General features: G+C 43.2%; 1 protein-coding gene across 1 annotated transcript in view; it reads left to right on the forward strand.

Moving 5' to 3' along the window:
• Nucleotides 1–24,527, forward strand: part of Rab12 (RAB12, member RAS oncogene family) — a 33,263-nt gene extending 8,736 nt beyond the window's left edge. The window contains exons 3-8 of the mRNA XM_013027138.1: nucleotides 4–177; nucleotides 12,922–12,982; nucleotides 17,444–17,582; nucleotides 21,332–21,421; nucleotides 22,005–22,109; nucleotides 23,270–24,527. Coding sequence (XP_012882592.1) covers nucleotides 4–177; nucleotides 12,922–12,982; nucleotides 17,444–17,582; nucleotides 21,332–21,421; nucleotides 22,005–22,109; nucleotides 23,270–23,383 — 683 coding nt within the window. The 3' untranslated portion in view covers nucleotides 23,384–24,527. The remainder of the gene's footprint in view (nucleotides 1–3; nucleotides 178–12,921; nucleotides 12,983–17,443; nucleotides 17,583–21,331; nucleotides 21,422–22,004; nucleotides 22,110–23,269) is intronic.
• Nucleotides 24,528–25,569: the final 1,042 nt, after the last annotated feature.

The raw sequence follows: 25,569 nt of genomic DNA on the forward strand, positions 1-25,569 counted from the left end.
TGGGCACGGGCTCCCCGGCGCTGTCGGGCGGCCAGGCCCGTCGGAGGAAGCAGCCCCCCCGGCCGGCCGACTTCAAGCTGCAGGTGATCATCATCGGCTCCCGCGGCGTGGGCAAGACCAGCCTGATGGAGCGCTTCACCGACGACACCTTCTGCGAGGCCTGCAAGTCCACCGTGGGTAAGGGCCGCGCCTGCGCCGCGGGCCTCGCCGCCCAACGGCGCGGGGCACCCGGGGGGCCCTCTGGGCCTGGCGTTTGGGCGTCGGGGGGAATCCGGGGACGTCCGTGGGAGCCGCCGGCCCCGGTCCCGAAGCCCGACGGCGGTTTCCGGGGCGTCTCTCCGTGCCGATCGCCCGGCGCTACGGGCCCCCTCACCCGTCCCTCCGCGGAAACCCCAGACGCCCTCGGAGAAGACGGCGCCGCGAGTGGGAGGAGACGGGCGCCCGAGGGTTGGTCGCCTCAAAGGCCGCCCCCCGCAGCCCCGGGTGGGGCGTCGAGCGCGGGTCTGATCCCGAAGCTTGGCGCACCGGCGGGACTGAACCACGACTTGGCTTCGTATCTTTGAACACATTGTTGGCATTTACCGAAAAGTAGCTCAAAGTTCCCCCAGGAGGGTGGTAAGCCCGAGAGCGCCCTGAAGCTTCCATTTTCACTCACAATGAGGGCCAGAGGGACTATATTGGACAACCTGCTGTCCCGCAGGAGTGGCAAGGATTCCTGCAGGTCCGCCCCGGTGGGTGACATCAGCACGGAACCGCTGTCCCCAGGTTCTAGACTTGAAAAGCCAAGAGAAGAGTGTGTGTGTGTGTGTGTTTGCGCGCGCGCGCGCGCGTGCTGGCACAGATTCTTGAACTCTGGGCCTGGGCACTGTCCCTTACCGTTTTATCTCAAGGGCGGTGCTCTACCACTTAAGCCACAACTCCACCTCTTGCTTTTTACTACTTAATTGGAGAATAAGCCTCACGGACTCCACTGCCTAGGCTGTCTTCGAACCGAGATCCTCAGATCTCTTCCTGAGTAGTTAGGATTATAGGCGTGAGCCGCAGACACCAGCCCAAAAGAAATTTTTTACTCAAGTAGGGGCCTTTTGAGACTTAACATTGAGATTTGTCTGGTGGTGTTTCTGTGGAAAACCGTCAAAAATTGCCAATGCTAGGGGTACCGTGTGGTTGAGATGGCTCTTCAGAATAAACAGTAGTTTATTGGGCTCCTAAGAAGTTGGGGGAGATGAAGAAACACTAAATAGTTTGGAGGTTTGAGATATAGAACTAAAAGAATCATTCCATATACTCACAGATTCATTTATAACCAGTGATAGTTCCATTGTTGAGATCACTTTGTATTGTAGAGAACTTTGGGAACACCAGGGAATTTTAAAGTGAATTCCATGTAATAAAACAGTACTACATGTAAAATGTCTTGCTGGAAAATTAAACCTCCAATTTTTGTAGTGACTTTTTAATTTCATTTTTGGGAACTTACTTCCCTAATGCTCTTTTGGAATGGATCATTGTGGAAATATTTATGCTTTCAGTACCCAGTTTGTTCTTTGAATTTTAGTCTTGGGGACATGATATTAAAATTCAATTGCACAATTATACCTGTTTTAAATATCCAATATTGGATCATAAAGGAGTACAGGGAGTTATTAAATCAGGAAATGAGGTTTGTATCTGTTTTTTAGTATCTGACTTACATATAGTAAAGAATAATTCAGAATTGTCTATCCTTTGTGACAACTCTACACTTGAATATATAAAATGAGAGGTGATAAAGTTGGGTTCCATGATGATGGGTGGATCATCTGGGTGGAGGAAGGGCAGCTAGGAGATGCAGAAAGATGTGCTTCAGATTGAAAGAGATGAGAAGAGGGAGCTATTTCTAAGTTCTGCGCAGAAGAGCAGCACCTCATGTTCAGAGAGAGGCTTCTTAGACACTTGGATGTTTGGAGCCCTTGGCTGTGGTGATAGGTTGGGTGGACACTGTCTTGTTGGCAGCTGGAACCATAAAGGTCTTGAAGAAACTCAAGATTACATAGAATTACATAGAATATTTGGAAAGGAGCATGAAACTGGAGACTGGACTGTTTGTAACACATAAATGCATTCATACAATCACAGGTCTCAACATATTGAGTGTGGTAATGTTTTTGACTTGCTCTGCTACATGTAGGCAATGCTTCTTGGCTCTATAAATGTTCCTAATGGTGGGAAGTCCAGAGGATGATGCTAAGCTATTGGCTGATCTGGAGCTTAAGATAGCAAGAAAGAGAGGCCTGAAGCTCCTGCCTTAGTTGTTTCCCCAGCCAGTGATTAAGATCATTTGTGAGTGCCTACTGTGTGCTAGGTGGTAAGCTGCCCACTGGGGGTTCAGTGGTGAGCAGGCCAAGGGCTCTACCTAGATCAGAGTTCATGAGGACTAGGTAAGCAGGGCAGTGGAACTGCCACCTGCCCAGGGCTGGGTTGGTTAGAGAGGACCTCTCCCTCATTGGAATTCTGAGAAGCTAAATTAATTCCAGGAGTGCCTTCAGAACAATTACTTAGATAAAGGCATTGGGTGTGGTGTAGAATTGTGGCTGCTGTTTGAGCAGTTAGTCTTAGGTCTCTCTGAGGCTGATTCTCCTACTTTCGTCTCTTAGTGCTGTGAGCGCCTTGCAGAGCCACGCAGAGGAAGAATCTCGGGTGGGGGGGTTGTGGGGGGAGGAATTTTTCCTTTCCAAGATCAGAGCTTGTGGATATTTGCTTCTCCTGACAGCCCACTGCAGAAGTCAGTACCCCCTCTGCCCTGTTAGCATGGCAAGACCAGGACTCCTGTAATTCAGAGACTAGAAGAGGATCGCCCTAATTAGTGTCTTTTCTCAGCAGTCCAACTCCCACTCCCACGGGCTTTCTCGAATCCTTGGGGATTTGAGATTGGACTAGTATGCACATAATTGAATCAGTAAAATGATGAACTTTTCAAATTGATTCAGAAGCTGATTTGCTGTAAAGTGTGCAGGAAATTAAATTTGAGGGGAAATGATAGTTTGCTGTAGAATTTTACGACTGTCTTACCTGTTACCTACCTGTATGAATCTGTCCTGGCCTTTGCAAGCACATGCCATGTAAGATCATTTTTAAGAAGTCCAACAATAACATTTTTTTCCCAGAAAAGAAGACTTAAAACGAATTATGAAATATGAGGTCTCAAGATTACAAAGTTCCAAGTCTCATTCTGATGGTCTCACTGCTTTTTCTTTCTTGTAACTATGCATCTAACTTCAGAGTGACCTGTGCCATTTTGCCTGGCTGGCCCCTGTAGTCTGCCTTGAAATGAAGGCTACCTCAGGCTTCCTGTTCTGAGGACAGAGCCTCAGTGCCGAGGTGGGGCCCGCTAGGGAAGCTGGGAGTGCAAGTGACCTCCATTCATGCAGATTACTGGTATGGCTAGGAACAGGAGAACTAAGTACCCTATGGAAATGGCCTTGAATGCCCTTGAATGTCAGCTGACAAGACAGATCAAATGTAGTCAGAAGCAGCAGACTAGCCATCAAGGGAAATTGACTTCATGCCCTTTATTCTAGAAACTTGGGGGTTTGTGTTAGAACTCAGAATGGGCATCTAATTCAGGGTTAACATCCTAAACTGTGATTTTATTTTGCTGTTCTGTATTTATGTGCAGTTTTCAAGCCATGACAGGTCCGCCCAAGTGTTGCGCTTAGGGGAGAAAGCCAAACTCTGCAGCTTTCCAGCATATCTCCCCCTTCTTGCCCCACAATCTCCAGAGAACCCCACAGCTGCCCCCTGTCGAGGTGATGTCATCCATGACTCAGGCAGAAGCAACTGTAAGAGGAGTCCGGTGTAGTATGACTGGGTTTATTTATTTAACCAACTTCACTGCAGACTCAGGCTTGTGCTGTCTGTTTATATGGAATCTGGTAGCTCCTTCAGAGAGTTTGCAGATTTTGTTGAGGTTGGCTGATGATGTTGAATCTATATCCAGTGCTGGCTAGATTCTCTTTTGCTCTCTACTTTTCATACTGAAGAGGAAAGATTTCATGGTATGTGATAGAGATCCAGATTCTTAGAGATGGCCATGTTCTCTCCAGCCTTTGGAGCCTGCTGGAGAAGGCAGAATAGCTTCTTTGAGAGTGATAAGTCCCACTTATTCTCTAGCCTGCAGTACCAGATACGTTGTTCCAATTGAGCATTGGTTTGGGCTAAGGAAGAAAACATGGCTTTATATAGTGGTTAGTGAGCAAGTACTTTTGAGAGGTTCTTTCTGTAAGATCATTCTGCTTGTCATTTTACAGGGCACAACGCCTGCTCTGCTTGCTTACCTGGCCTGTCCCTTTCAGAGGGAAAGTGAGTCACCAAGAGAGCCATAATCAAATGTTAGGAAAGAAGAGAAAGTCATTGTATTTCCACTGAGGAAGAAACTAATGACTCTTCTTTCATCCTTCTGCACAGCCTTGATGTTTGGAAAGTATTTGGAAAACCAAAAGTACAGACCAAATATAATGCCCTTAATTGAATGTAATTGTTGGTTAATTCTGAGTCTTAGAACCAGGATGCAACAAATAACACAGTCACAGACTTAGCAGAACACCGTATGTTCTGTAGAAAACCTTTCCTGGTTCCCCTAAATCTGACAGTCCCCACTGATGGGTGTCCTATGCTCATGTAATACTTATGAAGTTTATTACCAGAACAACCTCTAATCCTACTTCAGGCTGCCCTATGAGGAAGGAACTGACTTGTGTTTCCAGCCCGAAATTTAATGCAGAAGCTTTAGGACTCCGGAGGCCAGGACTGGGTGACGGCACCTGCTCTGTAAGTGAGATGCTTGGCTGTTTTTCTCCTCCCTATGCCCATGGACCCTGGGATGCTAGCAACCCTTGTTCAGTCATGTGCCCACATCCAAACTCTATAGAGTTTTCATCCAAAGGGAAGAACATGCAGCCTCTCCTCCGGTCACCACTGTCTTTCCCTCAGATCTCACACTCCTAAGTAGCTAGGATTACAGGCATGGGCCACTGGAACCAGCCACAGTGGTGGACTGAGTTCCCCAGGACCAGCTGTCAATATATTTTTTGGCAGGCAACTCACCTGAGGTGAGAAAATGTGGAGCTTGTACTGTCTTCCTTGCTTGTGATACAGTAGTACCATAATGGAGAGGTAGAGTCCTGGGTAACTTATCACTCTATACTCTCCCTGCCGAAAATGCAGAAACTCTGAAGGACCCCCAGATCCTAATCCCTTAAGGACATACATGGATGAGTACAGGTTGGTATGAAATACCACAGCAGAAGCACATGACCTGGCAGAGTCCTCCTGAGACTCATCTGATTATTACTTGTTAAGTATTTTTGCATGTGAAGAACATGTTAGTGACCAACCATTTGAGCAATTGTTTCTTCCCACAGATCTTGTCTCCCCAGTTTAAGTACTTTTTTCCTCTGTGTGTGTGTGTGTGCGCGTGCGTGCGTGCGTGCGCCACAGCTCTACTTGTGACTTTTAGTGATTAATTAGAACTTAAGTGTTTCATGGACATTACTGTCCTGGTTGGCTTCAAGCTGGAATGCTCAGATCTCAGCATCCTGAGTAGATAGGATTACAGGCGTGAGTCACAGAGCTAAGCTTTTTTCTTTTCTTGTGGCCAAGAGTTGGAAGGGATGGGTGGTGGCCTTTCAGGGTGGCAAGTCCTGGAGCCCCTTAGAGGAGACCTCTGTACCTGCCAGCCAGCCAGCTATCTTCCGTCATGTCACTGCTTGTCTTACTATGCAGAGTTCTTTTTGAGGATGAAACATATATCCATAGCTCCCTTCTGTCTACGTGATGAGTAGGGTTGTGTAGCCTGGAAGCCAGCCAGGTGCCCACCAACATGCTTAGACTTAGCTCCAGACCTTGGCCAGTCTACTGTCTGTCTGACATCCGCTATCTGCCTCATATATAAATGAGAAGATACACTGCTATGAGTTACTGCATATAATCCCTCAGAACAGTGCCTGGAGTATGGCGAGCACTCTAGAGGACCTCTTTGTGCTTGTTTATGAAAGGAATAAACACCGTTCTTTGAAATTCTTTCCTGTGTGCATATGCCTACAGAAACAGAGCTGAGCAGGAGACCCAAATGTATCTGGGTAGTATGGGCTTTCCAAGCTCACTGCCTCACCAAGTACAGTACTGTCCACTGCATGTCTGGGGTGTTCACAGGGTGGTCTGTGTTTGCTTTGTGGGGGGTGGGGGGGAGGACGGAGCTTGAACTCTGGGCCTCGGTGCTGTCCCTGAGCTCTTCAGCTCAAGTGCCCACTTCCAGCTTGAGCCACAGTGCCCACTTCCAGCTTTTTCTGTGTATGTGGTGCTGAGGAACCGAACCCAGGGCCTCATGCATGTAAAGCAAGCACTGTACCACTGAGCCACCTTCCCAGCCCTGTGTTTGCTTTTTTAGCTCTGGCATTTGTTTCTGTTTTATCAAACCTTCATAACACAGTATCAGTAGGAAAAGCAGACAGTAAATATGCTGGGTTTCAGGGATAAGGAGCTTTCTGGAGACAATGAGGACCTGAAGGCAGCAAGCTGGTACCGTATTTCATTCGTGAGCGATTCATTCTGTATTTTTCCAATGCTGAAGACCAAGGTGACAGGTTTTCTCCTAATGTTAGATTTGCCTTTGTGTGTCCTTGACACGTCTTAATTTAGTGTTTTGTTAACTCACTGAAAATGCTGGAAATCCTCCCTTAGTGGGAATGTTACATCCCAAACTAGTTGATGTATAAAAGACATTCTCAGAAGAAATGTGTACAGAGAAAGCAGTGTACATCATCAGTGGCATTGCCTGCCATGGGAACACAGGCCTACCTTCATGGCTGTAGACTCCTTCCATGTGTTAGTGTTCAGCAGTCTAGCTGGTCTGGTGCAAACCCAGGTCTTTGATGGGGAGGGGAAGGGAAGTGGGCATACACTAGTACTTCCCTATTACTGGGAAGGAATGTGAACAAACAAGTGTCTGAATTTTCCATTTCCATTTTTTAAACTTGTTTTGGCCCCGCATAAAATAACAACACAGAAATGTTTTAGAAATGTTCTGTCTTCTAAGGACTGAGATCCCAGCTCCTCTGCTGTTAGCTAAGGATTAAGCCTGGAGCAGAGGCTGCTCTCTGTTTACTTCTGTAATTAGGACGGTTTTGGAGCATTTGCAGAGCATCTCCTCTTCTGACTTTCGCTGTTGTGACGTTGCTGGTGGGCAGTGGTGTGAGTGGGAATGGTGTGTGTGGCATGACTGTAGGCACATCACCCTTTCCATTTCATGGGGCTGCCAAGAGAATTGGCTACATTGGATGTAAGGCCCCAGATAACCACTGCCATCATTACTGAAGGAATTAAGAATATGAACAGTGCTGACTCAGGTACAGCAGTTTAAGCCCACTGATAGCAGGAATGATAGCCCTGTAACCTGGTACCTTTCTGCGAGCATCACTAGCATAGTTCTAGAAAGACTTGCAGAATTGGTAAGCCTAAAGAGAAGTATCTTTACCAGAACAACCCACAGTACCATCTTAATGCCAGGCAGCGTCCTATAGACTTGAAGTGATGCACAATCTGGAGGGCACAGAGCTGAGGTTAAGGGACACCAGCCTGGAAAGATGGATGTGATGTGGGCTGGGTCAGGTCCAGAACAACAGAGCATCAGGGAAGGATTCCTTGGGAACTCTAGGATTTAAAAGGTTTCTGGGCAGACAAGGAGGCTCTCTAAGAAAAGAGGACCACAAAACAAGCTGCCTTTGCCAAGTGCATGGTGCGTTTATTGATGACTTTGTGGAGCAGGGACTGTTCTACCGTCCCATAGAGTGACAAGGTATGATGGCTTCTGGGTTAGTCAGGAAGCCTGTCAGAAACTGAGTTTTCAGCAGGGCTGTCATACAAATGAGTGTGATGCCCTCTTTGTCCTTCGCTTGTTTATGAATACCCCAGAGCTCCTCAGTGAGGGGCCTTGGTCTCTGCTGACTTCCCCTAAAGCTAGTGTCCACTAAATGAGGTTATTGGAGATTTTCCAACATTATTTCTACTGTCATCATTTCTATGGCGTGTAAATATTACAGACAGACAATATTAAGAGATATGTTTTACTCCATATGTAAGAAGAATTTTAGACACATGTGATTGTATGCTTTGATACAGAGAAGTATTTCTAAGCCATAAATTTTATCAAGTTTACAGGCACTGTTTTAATGAGCTGCTTAACTTTTTGGAATTTTATATATAGGGTGTTTTTCTGTTGTTAGTGATGTTATTGAGAGGTTAATTACTCACTAATTATGTGTTGTCTTCATGGTGGATAGATTTCTCAATTCTTTTTACTATCAGATAATCTTTGCCTTGCTGCTTTCCTGATTTTTTTTAATGTCTTTTACTTTTATTTTTACTCATTAAACTTTGTGATTACAAAATAGTCCTCATGTAGGGCTGCCAAAATTGGGTTGGTTTCTCAAGCTGGCTGGAAAAGACAGCCAAGTCTTAGAGGAGACAGCTCTGTGGAAGCCCAGAGATCCTACTCTGCTGTTTCAAGGGGCTCTGTTAGTTGGTTGGAAGCACAACTCAGAGATAGAAAGAAGCAGCCAGTTCTTTTCAGTCAGATAGCAGCTGCTGTGACAAGTTTCACACTTTACAATTCCCCTAACTAAAATTTTAAAAACAAACTCACCTGAAGTAACTGGGGATATGACAGTGTGAATTTGATCTGAAAATTCCATCATATGTCAGCAAAGATACCCTAGCTTTGGTCCTGTAGAGACATGTAGTTAGATCTACACTGTTGTGTCTCATCCGTGTCACTTTCTTCTGGGTACTGTTCCCTTGTGGTGGGTCACTAAGGCCCTGCTCAAGGCTGTGGAATGCTGACCTGCTTCCAGACTCAGCCCCATGCCTGAGTGTCATCTGACTGGGGAGAGCAATGGACTCCAGAACTGAAAGTGAAATTGAGTTACCAGCTGCTCTTGTCCAGTCGCATTTGCAGTTGTGTCTGAAAAGAGAGTAAGCACTGAAGTGTAGTGGCGCTTTCAGCTTCGCTTACTTAGGGCATTTTATGTGCAGGCAGCTTTTCTTTATTGTACAGAAGAGGGACTCCCCCTCCATCCCCGGGGTTGTAAACATGTCTTGATTCTGGCTGGAGTCTACAATGTGTTACTAATTATAAAGCCAGTCAGTCACATGGCTTTTTCTTTACCTCATATCCTCATCTTACCACTGCTGCCTCTGGTCTCAGATACATGGCAAGGGATAGGCAGGGCTACATCGAACAAATGAGCTCCTGCCTGCTTACACGCTAGGAAGTGTCAGGAAGCCATCTGCAAGCCAGCTTTCTTCCCATTTCCTCTTAGTTGTCAGATTGAGTAAAACAATATTATCTTCACATATTTAAGCTTTCTATAACCAAAATGCACATCAGATATGATAAACATGAAATTTTGGTTCTTAAAATATATCTGAAGCTGAATGGGCTGAATTGAAAAGGAAAGATGATACATGATGGTTTGCTCAGTCATATTAAAAGTTAAACATGAGCATGTTAATTTATATATGAAATGTTTGTCTATCAGGGGTTTTGTTTGCGAGGGGGTCTTGTTGTGTTGCCCAGGTTGGCCTTGCATCTCTTTTTTTTTAGTTGGTCATGGGGCTTGAACTCTGGGCGTGGGCGCTGTCCCTCAGCTCTGCAGCTCCAGGCGAGCACTCTACCACTTGAGCTACAGCGCCACTTCCGGTTTTCTGGTGGTTTATTGGAGATAGGAGTTTCACAGACTTTCCTGCCCAGGCTGGCTTTGAACCACGATCCTCAGTTCTCAGCCTCCTGAGTAGCTAGGATTATAGACATGAGCCACTGGCACCCAGCTTTGAATCTTTTTTTAAATAATATTTTATTGTAAAGGTAAGGCATAAAGTGGTTACAATTATGTAAGTAAGGTAATGAGTACATTTTTTGTCAAACAAGGTTTCCCACTTTGACTCCCCACCAACTCCCTGCCCTGCTAGGTGCAAAGTTCATTTCCAACATATAGCATCTTTTGAGTATTACCATTGCATCGGTTCACCCTTTGTTTCACCATTTTGTTACTCCCTTTTTCTTCCCCAAATCAGATAAACATATATAGAAGAGACAGGGTACCAAAATCAAAAACAATGACAACAGGGGATAAACCAAAGGGAAAAAAAATGAAAGACAGGCCCAGAGTTCAAGCCCCACGACCAACAAAAAAAAATGCTTTAAAAAATGAAAGAAAAAAGAAAGAACTTCACACAGTATATTAAAAAACAAACAATAAGAAAAGCATATCTTGGAGTTCATTACGATTAGCATCATTTTATATGGTCCTATATACATAGCTGTGGAGCTATTGTGATCCTCTGCTATCCTAGACACATACTACTTATTACAAATGAAGGAAACCACGGAGCCTGTGTTTCTTTTGGTCAGGCTTACTTCACTTACTATGATTTTTTCTGAGTTTTTCCATTTCCTTATGAATGGGTTGATGTCATTCTTTTGGATGGAAGCATAGAATTCCATTGTTATATATACAACATTTTCTTGATCCATTCATCTACTGAGGGACATCTGGGTTGGTTCTATATTTTAGCTATGGTAAATAATGCTGTACTCCAACAACGAGAAGAGTCAGGCTAAACCAGAAAAGCAGCTCCTTTTATAATAGCCTCAAAAAAACCCTAGGAATTAACTTAACCAAAGAAGTACCTCTATGATAAAAACTAAAAACCTGAAAAAGGAAATTAAAGCAGAACTAAGGAAGTAGAAAAACGTTCCATGCTCCTGGATTGGGAGGATTAGCATCATGAAAATGTCAATATGCCAATAACTATCTACAAATTCAATGCAATACTCATCACTATGCCAACAACATTCTTTTTTTTTTCTTTTTTTTTTTTTTGGTCGGTCATGGGGCTTGAACTCTGGGCTTGGGCGCTGGCCCTGCACTCTTCAGCTCAAGGCGAGGCTCTCTACCCCTTGAGCCACAGCGCCACTTTCAGTTTTCTAGTGGTTTGTTGGAGATAAGAGTCTCACAGACTTTCCTGCCCAGGCTGGCTTGGAACCACGATCTGAGTCCTCAGATTTGAGGACTCAGATCGTGGTTCCTAGTAGCTAGGATTACAGGCCTGAGCCACCTACACCTGGCTTCCAACAACATTCTTCAATGAAATAGAGGAAACAATCCAAACATTCATATGGAATAGTAGAAGACCCCGAATAGCAAAAACAATCCATCACTGGAAAAACAGTACTAGAAGAATATCAATACCAAACTTGAATCTCTATCATAAAGCCCTAGTTATAAAAACAACTTGGTACTGGCACTTGAACAGGCCTGAGGACCAATGGAATAGAATTGAAGACCCAGACATGATTCCACAGGCCTTTGGCCACCTAGTCTTTGATAAGGAAGTCGAAATTATCAGATGGAAGAAAGACAACCTCTTCAACAAATAGTGCTGGCAGAATTAAATCCTTATATATCACCTTGCACCAAAATCAACTCCAAATGTATCAAAGGCCTCAAGGTAAGAGCAGATACCCTGAAAATATTACAAGAAGGGATAGGGGATACGCTAGGGCTTTTTGGCACAGGCCAAAACTTCTAAATAAAGATCCAGAAAAACCACAAAGAAAGCCTGGAAAAATGGGATTGCGTTCAACTGCAGAGCTTCTATATGGCAAAGCTAGAAAGATAAATATAAAGCCCACAGATTGGGAGGAGATCTTTACTAGGTATACAACAGACAAGAGCCTCATATCAAAAATATACCTAGAGCTCAAAAAATTAACACCCCCCCCCAACAAATCCTTAAATAACTACACCATTAATAAGCGGACTAAAGAATTAAAAAGAGACTTCTCTGGAGAGGAAATAAGAATAGCCAATAGACACATAAATAAATATTCAACATCTCAGGCTTTGCAAATCAAAAACTACATTAAGATTCTACCTCACCACAGTTAGAATGGCCATTATCAAGAAAACAAATAGTAACAGATGCTTGCAGGGATATGGCCAAAAGGGAATGCTACTTACACTATTGATGGGAATATAAACTGGTTCAGCCGCTCTGGAAAGCAGTATGGAGGTTCCTCCAAAGACGAAACATAGAGCTCCCTATGATCTAGCAAACCAACTCCTGGGAATTTACCCAAATGACCACAAACGAAGCTTTGACTCCTGTGCTCATTTAATCTGGCCTCAGCCTCCTGAGTGCTAGGACCACCAAATGCCACTGCTCCCTCCTTAGGGAAAATCTTTAATAGCAACTTTTCCTCCTAGCTGTGAATATTGCGCCTGGCATGTTTACCAGTATTTTTTGTGAGTAGAAAATACAGTAATTTCCAAATTCAAGATCAGATTTTTAGTGTTCCTTGTGCATTTGTCAATGTGATATTGTTTTTTTGGGGGGGGGTCCGGTCGTGGGGCCTAAACTCTGGGCTGGGCGCTGTCCCTCAGCTCTTCAGCTCAAGGCTAGCACTCTACCACTTGAGCTACAGCGCCACTTCCGGCTTTTTTCTTTTTGCTTATGTGATGCTGAGGAATCGAACCCAGGGCCTCAGGCATACAAGGTAAGTGCTCTACCACTGAGCCACCTTCCCAGTCCAATCAATGTGATTTTTAAGTGGCTTATATGCTGAACTCTGGCAAGGGGAAAGTGAACTCTGAATAGTACTTGAGAGATGGCTCAAGATAAATAGGATGAGTTTCTTTCCAGTTTTGTACAATGCTTAGGCAAATACTCTTGTATATCTGCCTTATCCTTGGGATTTTGTGATGCTGGCTTTGTTGTTGTTGTTGTTGTTGTTTTCCTGGTAAGGATATATGAAGCTCACAAATAGGGGTTTTGTCACAAATTGCATGTTTATTGTTATATATATATTTGTTTTATTTACAGGTGTTGACTTTAAGATCAAGACTGTAGAGCTAAGAGGAAAGAAAATTCGGTTACAGATCTGGTAAGTTGGCCCAGCAGTCGTGTGTGTGGAACACCACTGGAATGAGCTGTGGGACCAGCTCACCTTGACCCCTCTTCTGTTCTTCTGCTTGTTTTAGAATCAGATGAACAGCCTTTGCTTCAGAGAAATTCAGAGTATCTACTTATTTCATCCTTGATTTATACACAGGATATCTGTTACTTTGCATGATGGCTAGTTTATACCTCTTTTCAAATAATTTGATATCTCAAAACTGCCTTCACTAATTTTGTTTGCTCAAATGCTTGTCTTGAGCTGGGGAGATTGCTCAGTGGTAGAGCACTTAGCAACTTGCTTAGCATGCTCAAAGTTCCATCCTCAACACTGGGGGGAAAAAAAGAAAGAAAAGAAAGCTTGTCTCTGTCTTTAGTTTTATTTTGTGTGCTATATTTAAAGAGAGCTGAATGCTGTCATAGGTGGATCGGCTTGAGGAGGGAAGCACGCCACCCACAGACAGTACTGTGTGGTGTTGGAGACCACGCGGCCCGCGGCCGGCCCTTTTAGTTGTGTGAGGGTGCTGTGTGACCCAAGTGCCTTCTGCCTACTAGAAGGAACCCAGAAGCCTCTGCCTGAAGACAAGACTTAGAAATGGCAGGAAAGCCCACAGCACCTGGGTTGCAACTGGGCATAGCATTTTCTCCTCTCTTTCAGCAGCTCACTGTGGCCGCCAGAGGAAAGGTAGGGCCTAGTGTGGCAGGGATGGAGCTGTCTGAGCGTGCCATTGTTTCCACGACACTGATGTGGTGTACTCAGCTTACTAACTCCTCTTGGCAGGTCACCCTCAGCTCTGACTGTCTGTCCACCATCTGTGTGTGTTTGCTTTCATCCGCGTTAACCGCTGCCTCATCTGTGCCATCACCGGTCACCTAACGCTTGAATGTTAGTGCCATGTCTCCATCCTTCATCTATGTCCCTGTCTGGGGCGCAGCTGCCGCCAAGCCAGCCTTGTCTGCCTACCAAGTTATCTGAGGTAATGCCTTCATTTGCTCCCCTGTGACCTTTCTTGCCCACTTTAAGGGCTCTGGGCATTGTATTTTGTTCTGTTTCACTTGATTATAAACCATTGTCTTATCTGAATATCTGAGTAACAGAAGTTGGTATTTTTTTTTTAGGTGTGTATGAGAAGGTACATTGTTTCATTGAAGTATCTTGCTCACAGCTGCTGTTTTTCTATGTAAGCTGTAGGGAATAGGCTACCTCTGAAGGGAGATCAGTACCTGTAGGTGACTCCTGAGGGTTCTTTCTGATGAGGAGGCTGGTGGAGCTAAAATTAGAATAATGTGCAGCCTGCTTTGTTGGGTGACACATGTCCAGTGACTGGCCCATCTTAATGTGTTAGTACTTAAGTTTTCATGTTTGACTGAGGTAATCTAGTTTGAGAATATATGTCCAAATGCCCAGGTGCCTCCTTGGGACTCACCACCCGCCCTCACACCCCTCCCCCCCCTGCAAGATTGTGCTGGTGGCATTGGTTACAAGCCTTCTGCTCTGATTGAGGCACGCCCCTCCCCGCCCCATAAGAGCCAGCACATGAGAAAAGTGGAAGTATGGATCCAGACTCTCATGGGGCACTCAGACTCCTTTTTTCCTGAATGTGAATGCATTCTCCCCAAACAGTTTCTCCCCCTGCTTCACTCTTGACTCTACATCCCTTTGTCTTCTGAATTTTATAGCTCTCACTGAAGGAGGGAGGAACAACAAGATTCACTGGGTTTAATGAGAGATTGAGTGCAAAATTTCTACATGGAATATTCCAATGATTTTGTTAGGAAGTAAAACTTTTCTTGAAGGGCTTTGAAGGGTAAATACTGTTTCACTTTGTTAAAAGAGTTCAGAAGATTTTCATCTTGAAATTGAAATAAAGGCTGGATGATTTAGCTCAGTGGTAGAAGCACTTGCTTATTAAACACATGTAAAGTCTTAGGTGGATTGTAGGCCACACACACACACACACACACACACACACACACACACACACACACACACGAGATAAAGGAACCCTGTTCTTCATTTTGTTACTAAATAATACTTATTTAAATATAGGTTGGACCAGGTACCAGTGATTTATGCCTGTAATCCTAAGTATTTAAGAGGCTGAGATCTAAGGCTCACGATTCAAAGTCAGCCTGTGCAGATAAACCTGAGAGATTATCATCTCCAGTTAATTAGTCAAATACTGAAAGTGGCGGACTCAAGTGGTAGAATGCCAACTATGAGCAAGAAAGCTGAGTAAGCCCGAGTCCCTGAGTTTATAAACTCTAAACAAATTTTTTAAACAAAATGCAATTTGTGAATCCCTTACTCAAAATGCTTAAGGTCAGAAGTGTTACAGATATTGGAATATTTGCACATACATAGTGAGATGCCTTGGAGAATAGGTCCCAAATCTAAACAAATTCAATATACGTATATTGAAGGTAGTTTTGTATATTACTTTTATTGTGCCAGTGTTTTGACTGTGACCCATCTTATGAGGTCAGATGTGGGGTGTTCCACTTGTGACATCATGATGACGCTCAGAAAGGTTCAGGTTTTGGGAGCACACTGGGGTTTTGGAATAGATATTTAGCCTGTGATTCATGGTGTGATTGTACACACCATGAAAACAGTTGATAGCAGTGCTGTGCTGTTGCTGCTGGCATATTTATTACATCTGTATTGTGTCACTCGGTGTTTGGATGAAGCTTTTGTTTTCTTTGTGCTCCTGGGATTGAACCCAGAGCCTTGCACGACACTTGAGCCATGCAGACCAGCTGAGCTCCGCATTTCTATACTGCGGCAATTTATTAGGTTTATTTGGTAGCCATTCTAAGAAAATTTTTTTCTAAGAAAATTTTGGTTGGAAGTTTAACGCACCCAGAGCTGCAGCTGTCCCATCACATTTTTACATCACGGTTTTGTCATTGCCACTTTTTTTTTTCAATTCCTTGGTTGTCTATAGTCGGAAGGACCACTTCTCAGTATACTATTATTATTTCTTAAGATTACTTCTATATTAAGTGTTTCTAAAGGAGAATGTAGTAGCTAGTGTAAGTTCCATGAATTTGCATTCATGCACTCAAGGTAATGATCCCGGTGAACATGGGTTTGTTGGACTTGAAGCCATGAAGTGTATCTCCTGCCTGAGGCAAATGTAGGATTACAGTGATTCTCCTAAGATCTGGGGGCAAAGCCCCAGAACCTCAGTGAATGAAAAAATGAATGAACAAACAAATGAATGATCACTTTCCTCAGTTCGTCCTTCACTGTTGGAGTTTGTTGCAACAGCATTCTTTGTTAGCATCATGTTCGTGTCTTTGTGTTCTCTACTTGGAAAAAGCAGAACATTTCATATGTTGAGATTGGTTTTTACATTGGAAGTCAGTATCATTTGTGTGGACATATTCACTACAGCAAATAAGAATCTTTGAATTGGCCTTAACTAACTGTTAAATTAACAAGCTTGGGGATCAGAATTGCAAAATGTTTAAATTTGCAACAAAAGTAGAGAGAAATCAGAATAAGATGACATGTTAGCTTTTAGCAAATGATGAGGAGATGACAAAAGTAAACTAAACTTTCTGGAAGTCACAGTGAAAAAATTCTAGTGATCAAGAGGGGGAGATGAGGACTCTCATCTTCACAGAAAGACAAAAGGGCATAGCAGTGCATTACCTTACTGTCATGTCTTTGAAAAGTGAAGATGAGGGCTGGAAAGGTGGCTCAGTGGTAGAGCTCTTGCCTTGCATACATGAGGTCCTGGGTTCGATTCCTCAGCACCACATAAGCAGAAAAAGCTGGAAGTGGCATTGTGGCTCAAGTGGTAGCGTGCTAGCCTTGAGCTGAAGAGCTGAGGGACAGCGCCTAGGCCCAGAGTTCAGGCCCCACGACTAACCAAAAAAAAAAAAAAAAACCCCAAAAAACAAAAGTGAAGATGAAGGTACTGGCCCTTGGTAGATTCTTAACAAGTACATGTAGAATAGACCAGCATTTCATTTCTGTTGTTAACCTAACCATACAAGATGGCAGGTAGCTCAGTGTGGAGGGAAAATAAGCAAATGAGGTTTTACAGAAACAGAAAACAAAACCTTTGTCCACATGAATATTTGGGAGATAAAAGGGAAGGGCATCTCAGAAGCATGCAGATCCAGGCATAGAAATGGGGAGTAATGAGTTGTTTTAAGAAATGGTTTTCCCTGTTTTATTTTGGAAAAAATGAATGATAGTATATTCTGATACATTGACACTCCTGATGCTGATTTCCTTACTGGGGGGCAGGGGAGTTACTATTATGGGTTCATAATTAATCTCTGGTTGTCGCATTTAGTTGTTAACTCATGCAGAAAAATACCTTGTATTTCATAGATAGTGTAAATCAACCTTGATTTTGGGGGAGATGGGAGGAGAAATGGGGACACAGAGGGTGACTCTTATGAGGAGCTGATTTTTGCTGCTGTTTCACAGGGATACGGCAGGTCAGGAGAGATTCAACAGCATTACCTCAGCTTACTACAGAAGTGCCAAGGGGATCATACTAGTATATGATATCACGAAGAAGGAGACATTTGATGATTTGCCAAAGTGGATGAAGATGATTGATAAGGTACATGTTACATTCCTGTTGGATACAAGCTTTGCTATGTGTGCCAGTTCTCACTAAAAAGGGAGAAGGGGAGAGGAAGGAGACACAGTGATGGCACAGGCATCACAACCTGAATGTCATTCAGTCAGTTGACACCCCCCAGGTGAGAGTGTAATGCTTTGTAGATGAGGCACAGCCTTATTATTATCCAGAACCAGCTTAGAAGTATCAACAGTGTTTTTACTCTGGAACTTGGCCTATCTCCTTCTGCCTTTGTGGCTGCTTCCATAAGATCAAGTTCCAGGTGGGAAGGTCCATGTAGGCTCATTGTGTGCTCTGAGAAGATGCCATCTCCAGGGTGCACGTGGCCTGTTAGTTCAGTCATCCTTTGGAAATGCTCCCTCAGCATGTGAATGTTCTTGAGCTCATTTTGAGCAAGAGATTTTTGTTTTAGCTCATAATCTATACAGGAAACCAAACCTATGTCTCTTTGATTATCTGTAGATTTTCTTCTAGCAGTTGTGTACCTCCATGTGGGCCCTCAGGAGGCCAAGCAATTAGAGTGAGATATGATGGTGTACTCTTGACCATAGCTTGAGACTTTTGTAAACCTTATTCAATATTTGATGCTTAATTCCTTTATGTTACAGTCACACATAGATATATGTGGGTTTTGTCTACAAATTATATGTAAACCTAATTATACTGGGTGCTGATGGCTCATACCAGTAATCTCAGTCAGGAAGCTGAGATCCAAGCATCTCAATTCAAAGCCAGCTCAAGCAGAAAAATCCTTGAGCCTCTTAACCCAGCTAACCACCAGAAAAAGTTATGGAAGTAAAGCTGTTAACTCAAAGTGATAGAGCCCTAGCCTTGAGCAAAAAGCTCAAAGACAGAGCCCAGGTGCTTAAGTTCAAGCCTAGGGGAGAAACACACACACACATACACAAACCAACAAACTTAATTATATTTTGACTACAGTTGTCTTGATGTTAGAGATTTATTTACAGTTGTATGTGTGTATGTGTGTGTGGCATGTGTGCTAGTACCAGAACTTGAATCTGAATGTTGTCCCTTAACATTTTGCTCAAGGCTGGTGCTTTTATCACTTGAGTCACATTTTCACTTTTGGCTTTGGAGATTAAGAGTTAAAGATTAAGAGTTTCCTGGACTTTCCTGCCTGGGATTGGCTTGGAACCATGATCCTCAGTTCTCAGCCATCTGAGTAGCTGGGATTGCAAGCATGAGCCATGGCTTACTTTGTTTACCAGGCACACGTTTGAAGTTGGTCCCTGCACTGAGCTTGCTCTGAGCTTGGCATTAGTCACTGGGTAAATGATTTCTTCTCATACCAAAGTGTTACAAAACCAGACCTGTTTTGCCTGTCACACAGTATGTTAGCCACTGAGACAGAGAGGTTTGTAAAAGGCAGCCAAGTATGACAGTGGAAACCCAAGGGTACAAGAAGAACAAAACCTCATGTTCTTCATGTCTAGAAATTGGTAGTATTAGGCTCTAAGGTTTGTAGTCTGAAATCTAAAAGCTGCATCAGACCCTGTACTGGCCCAGACAGAGAGCCACTGGTTTCAGCAGAAGTGGCTGTTAAATCCCTGGGATGCAACCTAGACAACCACATGTCAGAGCTGGTGGCCAGCATAAGGGTCAGAATCAGTGAATTTTAAAGCATGTGAGAAATGATGAGAGGCTGTGGAGTGAGAAAAGTAATAAGTACAAAGGCTGCTTAATGTCAATGAGAGTGGGTTAGTGGTATTGGTTGTTGGTTATTATCAAAGTTAGAATTGTGAGCTGGGCATGACAGTGACTCCTGCCTTTAATTCCGGTACTTGGGAAGCTGAAGCAGGAAGACCAGGAGCTTAAGGCTAGCCTGAATTAAATAGCAAGACCCCATCTCAAGAAAACCAGACAATGTCAAAACAAGGATTCAGGTTGACCCATTGTAACAATGAATCGTACAAGACACTATGTTGAAAATGAACTTTACAACTTGGGATTGGAAGAAGTGGGGGAGGGTGGGATGGTAGGGGAAAAACAAAGAAGGGGGTAACAATGCTCCATAGGAAGTATACTCATTGCCTTACTCATGTAACTGTAACCCCTCTGTACAGTATCTTTACAATTAAAAAAAAAAGAAAGAAAGAAAACCAGACAAATAACAAAAAGTAGGATTTTGTCTTCCCAAGGAGACTTGGAGGCAGAGGTCTTATTCTTTTGACTGTTCCATTCCTGAGACCAGTCTGGGTATTGAGATGATCTGGCTATGACAGCTACATGTTTGCTGAAAATTCAGAAGCCCCAGAGTGTGCACCTAAGGAAATTATCATTATAAAGGAAGTGTCTTTAATGTAGTGTAAAATTTCCAAAACTAATGCAATAAATATAAAACTTGAAAAAATGGCATGCATCCTGAAAGCCTAGTCAGTACTTCAGTTTGTCAATCTACCAAGATCTTAAGGTCTGAAGCCCACCTTCCTCAAGCACTTGAGTCATTTACCATTCTTTTGAGGGAGAGCTATCATTTGTTAGGTGCTCACTGTAGGGCAGGCTCTGACCACTTACCTGCCTGGCATCTTGGCCAACAACACCCTGCTCAGTGCCTTGTGTATAGTCTGTTCCAGAGGAAATACACACAATTCAGGGAGTTACTCAAGAGCTTTTAACCTTTTTTTTTTTTTTTTTTTTTTTTGGTTGGTCGTGGGGCCTGAACTCGGCCTGGGTACTGTCCCTGAGTTTCATCAGCTCAAGGCTAGTGCTCTACTACTTGAGCCACAGCACCACTCCCGGCTTTTTCTGCTTATGTGGTGCTGAGGAGTCAAACCCAGGGCCTCATGCATGTAAGGCAAGTGCTCTACCACTGAGCCACCTTCCCAGCCCTAACCTTTATTGTTAAACAAGAAAAATTCTTGTGCCTATATTTTTGAAAAACTAATAAATGTAACCTAGGTTTTTTTCCCGATTCTAAAACTAATATCTTTATTATAGGAAAATAGAAATCAAGAAAAGTACAAAAGTCTTTTTGAAAACTTAGATTCCATTTGATTTTGCATCCTGCTTACTTCACTAGATAATCTGTCCTAAAAGTTTTCCTGTGTCATTCAGTGTTGTCCATAAGCATAGGGGTGTTCCTGATTTGTTGATGGTACTGGTAAATTCAGGTCCTCACTCTTTCTAGACAGATGCTGTACTATTGGAGCCATACCCCTTGTCATTTTTGCTTTTAAGTAGGGTCTTTTATTTTTGTTTGGGGCTACTCAGACTATAATACATACAGTCTTCCACATAGTTAGGTTGACTGGTGTACACCAACATGCCCAGCTTATCGGTTGAGATTTGCTAACTTCTTGCCTCAAACCATGATCCTCTCAGACGTTTACCTCCAGAATAGCTAGGATTACAGGTATGAGTCATGGTACCCAGCCTTGTTTTGGTGCATACTTTTTAATTTAATTCTTTATGTATTTTTTGGATTAATGACCATCTTGGGAATGGAGCTCTGCCTGTATTTTAAATCATTTCCCTAATGGAGTCTTAGGAGTTATTGGATCTAAAGCCAACAACATAGGGCTTCTTAAGGCCTGTTACAATATATACTTTTTTAAAATGCTCTTAGCCCTGTCAGTCACTTGTCCTGCATTGGTCCTAAAGATGTCCACAGATGGTAGGGGAATGAACCGTGGGGTGAGCAGTGACAGGTGCCGTACTGCTTGCATTGCTGTTGGTGTGTGACAGCACCCATCTCTAAAACTCCACAGTATGCTTCAGAAGATGCTGAACTGCTCCTTGTTGGAAATAAGCTGGACTGTGAAGCAGACAGAGAAATTAGCAGACAGCAGGGAGAGAAGGTAAGAGTGGGCCCTAAGAAGCCGTTCTCCCCATCTGCATGCTGAGTCCTCTCACAAGTTGCTCATCTTTAAATGATGAAGTAATTATCCCTACACTAACCCCTCAGTCATGCCTTTCCATTTGTTTCTTATTTTTCCCCTGTTCCTTTGAATTAATTTTGAAGTAGAGGGGAAAAAACACCCCAGTATATACTATATGTTATTATTTAAACTTTCATACAGAAGAACATTCTTGGAAGTTGTGAAATCTTATTCATGATTTTATCAGGTGTGGGGATGTGGTCCTGAAGAAGCCATGATACTTGTATTGTAAATGTCAGCTGTGTTGTACATGTAGAGATATAGGCATGTGATCTGATGTAAAGGTCCTGATATCTGGAAAAGATTGCAGTTTACTTATCATGTAGGAAATTTCTAGAAGTATAAACTTGATACATAAGTGGGCGCTATACAGACTTTTAGTCCTGTTCCCAGAGCCTGGGGCTGGCCATGGCTTGGATTACAGACCACTTGCTAAGCCCACCTGCCTAGTAAGGCCAGCCTGTGTTGTGGCCCATGGTGACCAGGTGCCATGTCTCTTCAGTTTGCACAACAGATAACCGGGATGCGGTTCTGTGAAGCAAGTGCCAAGGACAACTTCAACGTGGACGAGATCTTCCTGAAGCTTGTAGATGACATTCTGAAAAAGGTAAAAGCAATGTCATCATGAAAGAATTTCACCATAAATTCTTCCTTTATTTTCTTGTAGAGAAGAAAAGTAGAGTGGTTATGGTCCTGCCCAGCAGCCAGGTATAGTTGTTGCCCTGGCACAGGAACCCGCTGGTAACAGCTGGTCTCCATCCACCTTCAGAACCCTCGAGGTTGGTCTGCAGACTCTTTCCCTAGCCTTGGAATCTAGTTTGGTGGAGTGCTTTACACAAGATACAACCATATGTTTGAGGAGCTAGGACACAGGGTGGGCACTCAGCACATGTGAGGCTGCGAGTTTGATCCGGGCACTATACAAGTAAATAAAGCCAGGTACCAGTGGCTCATATCTCAGGGACAGCACCTAGTCCTTGAGTTTAAGCCCCAGGACACACACAGACGCACGCACACGCACACACACACACACACACCCCTAAAAGAAGTCAGTGTGGATGGGGTGCATCTCAGTGTATAGCCCTTACCTAACATGTGTGAGGCCCATCTTCCAGTCCCAGCACCACAAAAATAACTACAGAGAAAAATTTAACTACTTCAGGGCTAGGATGGAGCCTGGTGATAAAACACTCGCCCAGTATACCCCATGCCTTAAGTTCAGTTTTCCCGTCAGCAAAAATTAAAGTGCTAAGTTCATTAACATTCTTTTTTTTTCCTGTTCTCCTACAAGAGCTGAATTTGATAAGGATGGTGAGGGAGGCCTGGCAAAGTTTTCCCACTATAGGTACTTGCATGCTGGTTCCCCACCCCTAGTAGGCTTTTCCTTTTCAGAGACTTTGGGTGGTGCCTTTGGCCCTGAAATTATTCTCTAGCTTTCATCCAAAGGTTTTAGTGCAAGATTTGTTTATCCTTGATATCCACCAGGGATTGTTTTCAGGATCCCTGGAAATGCTAAGTTGAGTGAATACTCTTGTATAAAATGCTGCTGTTTGCACATAACCCACCTTCAGGTGACTGAATTACCTCCAAAGCCAACTGTAGTGTACATGTGTGCAAACATAGGGAATAAGGACGAAGAAAACTGGGAATGCTCAATACCTTCAGAGAGCTTTTAATATTAATACTTTATCTTCTACATAGTTATACAGTTTGCTACTTTTACCTTGTAAGATTACAATGTAATTTGTATTTCCCCTTATCTTGTAGATGCCTCTGGATATTTTAAGGAATGAGTTGTCCAATAGCATCCTCTCCCTACAACCAGAACCTGAGATCCCGCCAGAGCTGCCTCCGCCAAGACCCCATGTCCGATGCTGTTGAGTTGCTACTTTGGAAACAGAGTGCAGCCCATTCCTGGAGAGGGAAACCTTCTGTCGTGCACTACAATCATTTTGACAATTTCCTTCCGCACTTTGTAATCCAAGTCAGAGCTATACACTAACTTGTAAATATGCAAATATACAATCCTGGATAAGTTTGGGTTGTAAGTTACGTATTTCCCTCTAAATTCTATTTCCTTCATTACCCCAGTGTCTAGTGTACACACACTGGGAAATGTACTTCTAATATGAAGAATGGGAGAGAGCGACAAGAGCTATGATGTTTCTTAAATAATATAATTGTCCTTGTTAGTTATGAGGACAGAAGATATTCTGATAACAAGAGAGAATGTGGTGCTTTGCTTACTTAAAGACATTTGTAAAACTAAAGACTTTGGGACGGGGCTATAAGTGCTTTTTCTTTATTTACAAGACATTTCCAACTGTAGCAGCTTTGAAGTATTGGTGTGTTTCTGCAGGTGAAGCTCCAGCCCTGGCTGCCACTGAAGGGTATTTATTAGTGTTCTGGACTGGCAGGATATTCCTAGTTACAGGCTGGATTAGTGGTTCAGAATTCATGGTTTTTCTGTTGGATGTACCCAACAGTTGTAAGAACAACAAAGATTCAATTAAAAAGATTCTGTTGGGCTAGGGGGAATGGCTTGGTGGTAGAGCACCTGCCTAACATGCATGAGGCCCTTGGGTTCCATCTCCAGCACTACAAGGAAAAAATACATGAAAGAAAAACATTTTTGAAATGATAGAAAAAGATTTTAAAGGCACATTGCTTCCTAAACAAATCCTGTTTCAAGGAATTTTAAAGACACCCTTTACTCTGTCAGAGGATGTAGGTGCACTGGCCTCATCACTCAGTTAACTTTGTAATGATGAAGCTCCTCTTGAAGGTGAAGCTTAATCCCATTAAGCGTAAACTGTGTTGAGTTTTTTTTTTTTTTTGGTCTGATAATGAATTTGTGAACTCTCTTTTTGGTATATCTTTTATTAAGCTGCACTGTTTTGTTTAGTCAAGATAAATAAGGAAGTATGTATTGGAATAACTTGGCGTGTCTTGAGTGTTGTGCTGAGAAGCATCGTGGTCTTTCTACACTAATGAAGTGCAAATAAAATTTTGTATTTATGAATGACAGTTGAGTTTCTGCACTTACTTATGCAATTATGAATCATACTTGTGACAATATCCACATTTTAATCTTTTCAGTGTTATTTTGTTTTGATTTTTTTTTTCAGGTACCAGGGCTTGCACTTAGGTTCTCATACTCTTGCTTTCTTGCTCGCAGCTGGCACTCCATGATTCCAGCTCTGCGTATTTGCTGGTTAATTAGAGATGGAATCTCGCAGACTTTTCTGCCTAGGCTGGCTTGAACCTCAGTCCTCTGTCACTTTTCCTGAGTAGCTAGGATTCCAGATGTGAGTCACTGGAGACTAACTTCAGCTTGCTCTCTTGATTTGTAAAAAAATCATACTTTTTAAAAACAGTTGTGGGTACTTTTTTTTTTTTTTTAACACTCTGGGGCTTAAACTCTAGGCCTAGGTTCTGTCCCTGAGCCTCTGTGTACTCAAGCTTAGTACTACACATGAGCCACAGCTCCACTTTTGGCTTTTGCTTTGTATATGGTACTGAGGAATCAATCCCAGGGCTTCGTGCTTGCAAAGCAAGCACTCTACCACTAAGACATATTCCCAGCCTGTGGATACTATTTTATATTGCTGTAATTCATTGCTCTTGATTAGTATCTTACCTCATTCTCACAGAAACTGAAATAAGTAGGGCTAAATATAAAAGAATCTTTAGACATTTGTGTAGATGGACAGAACTATAGTCCACCAAAGTACTAGTGAAGGTCCTTGAGACAGCACTATCTGTAGACTGTTAGGGCCTCAAGCTGTGTGTCTGGGCTCTAATCTAGACATTCAGCAGAGTGGGAGCCGAGCTGCTTACAGAGAACTGCAGTTAGTCCTGTAAAGCCAAGGGAGTGGCAGGTTTATACCTGTGCTCATCGCCATCTCTCCTTCCTTCTGCACCTCATTTGTTGCTGCTGTGTTATTTAATTGCTTAAATTTGGGAAATGTGGGGTGAACCTAAGGTGCTGACAAGGTTAGTCTTACTTGTGTCTAGCTGTAAAATACGTTCAAATTGAGTTTGTTTACAAGAGTGAGTTAAATGAC

This window comes from Dipodomys ordii, unplaced genomic scaffold (assembly GCF_000151885.1).
Source record: "Dipodomys ordii isolate 6190 unplaced genomic scaffold, Dord_2.0 Scaffold100, whole genome shotgun sequence".
Lineage (NCBI taxonomy): Eukaryota > Metazoa > Chordata > Mammalia > Rodentia > Heteromyidae > Dipodomys > Dipodomys ordii.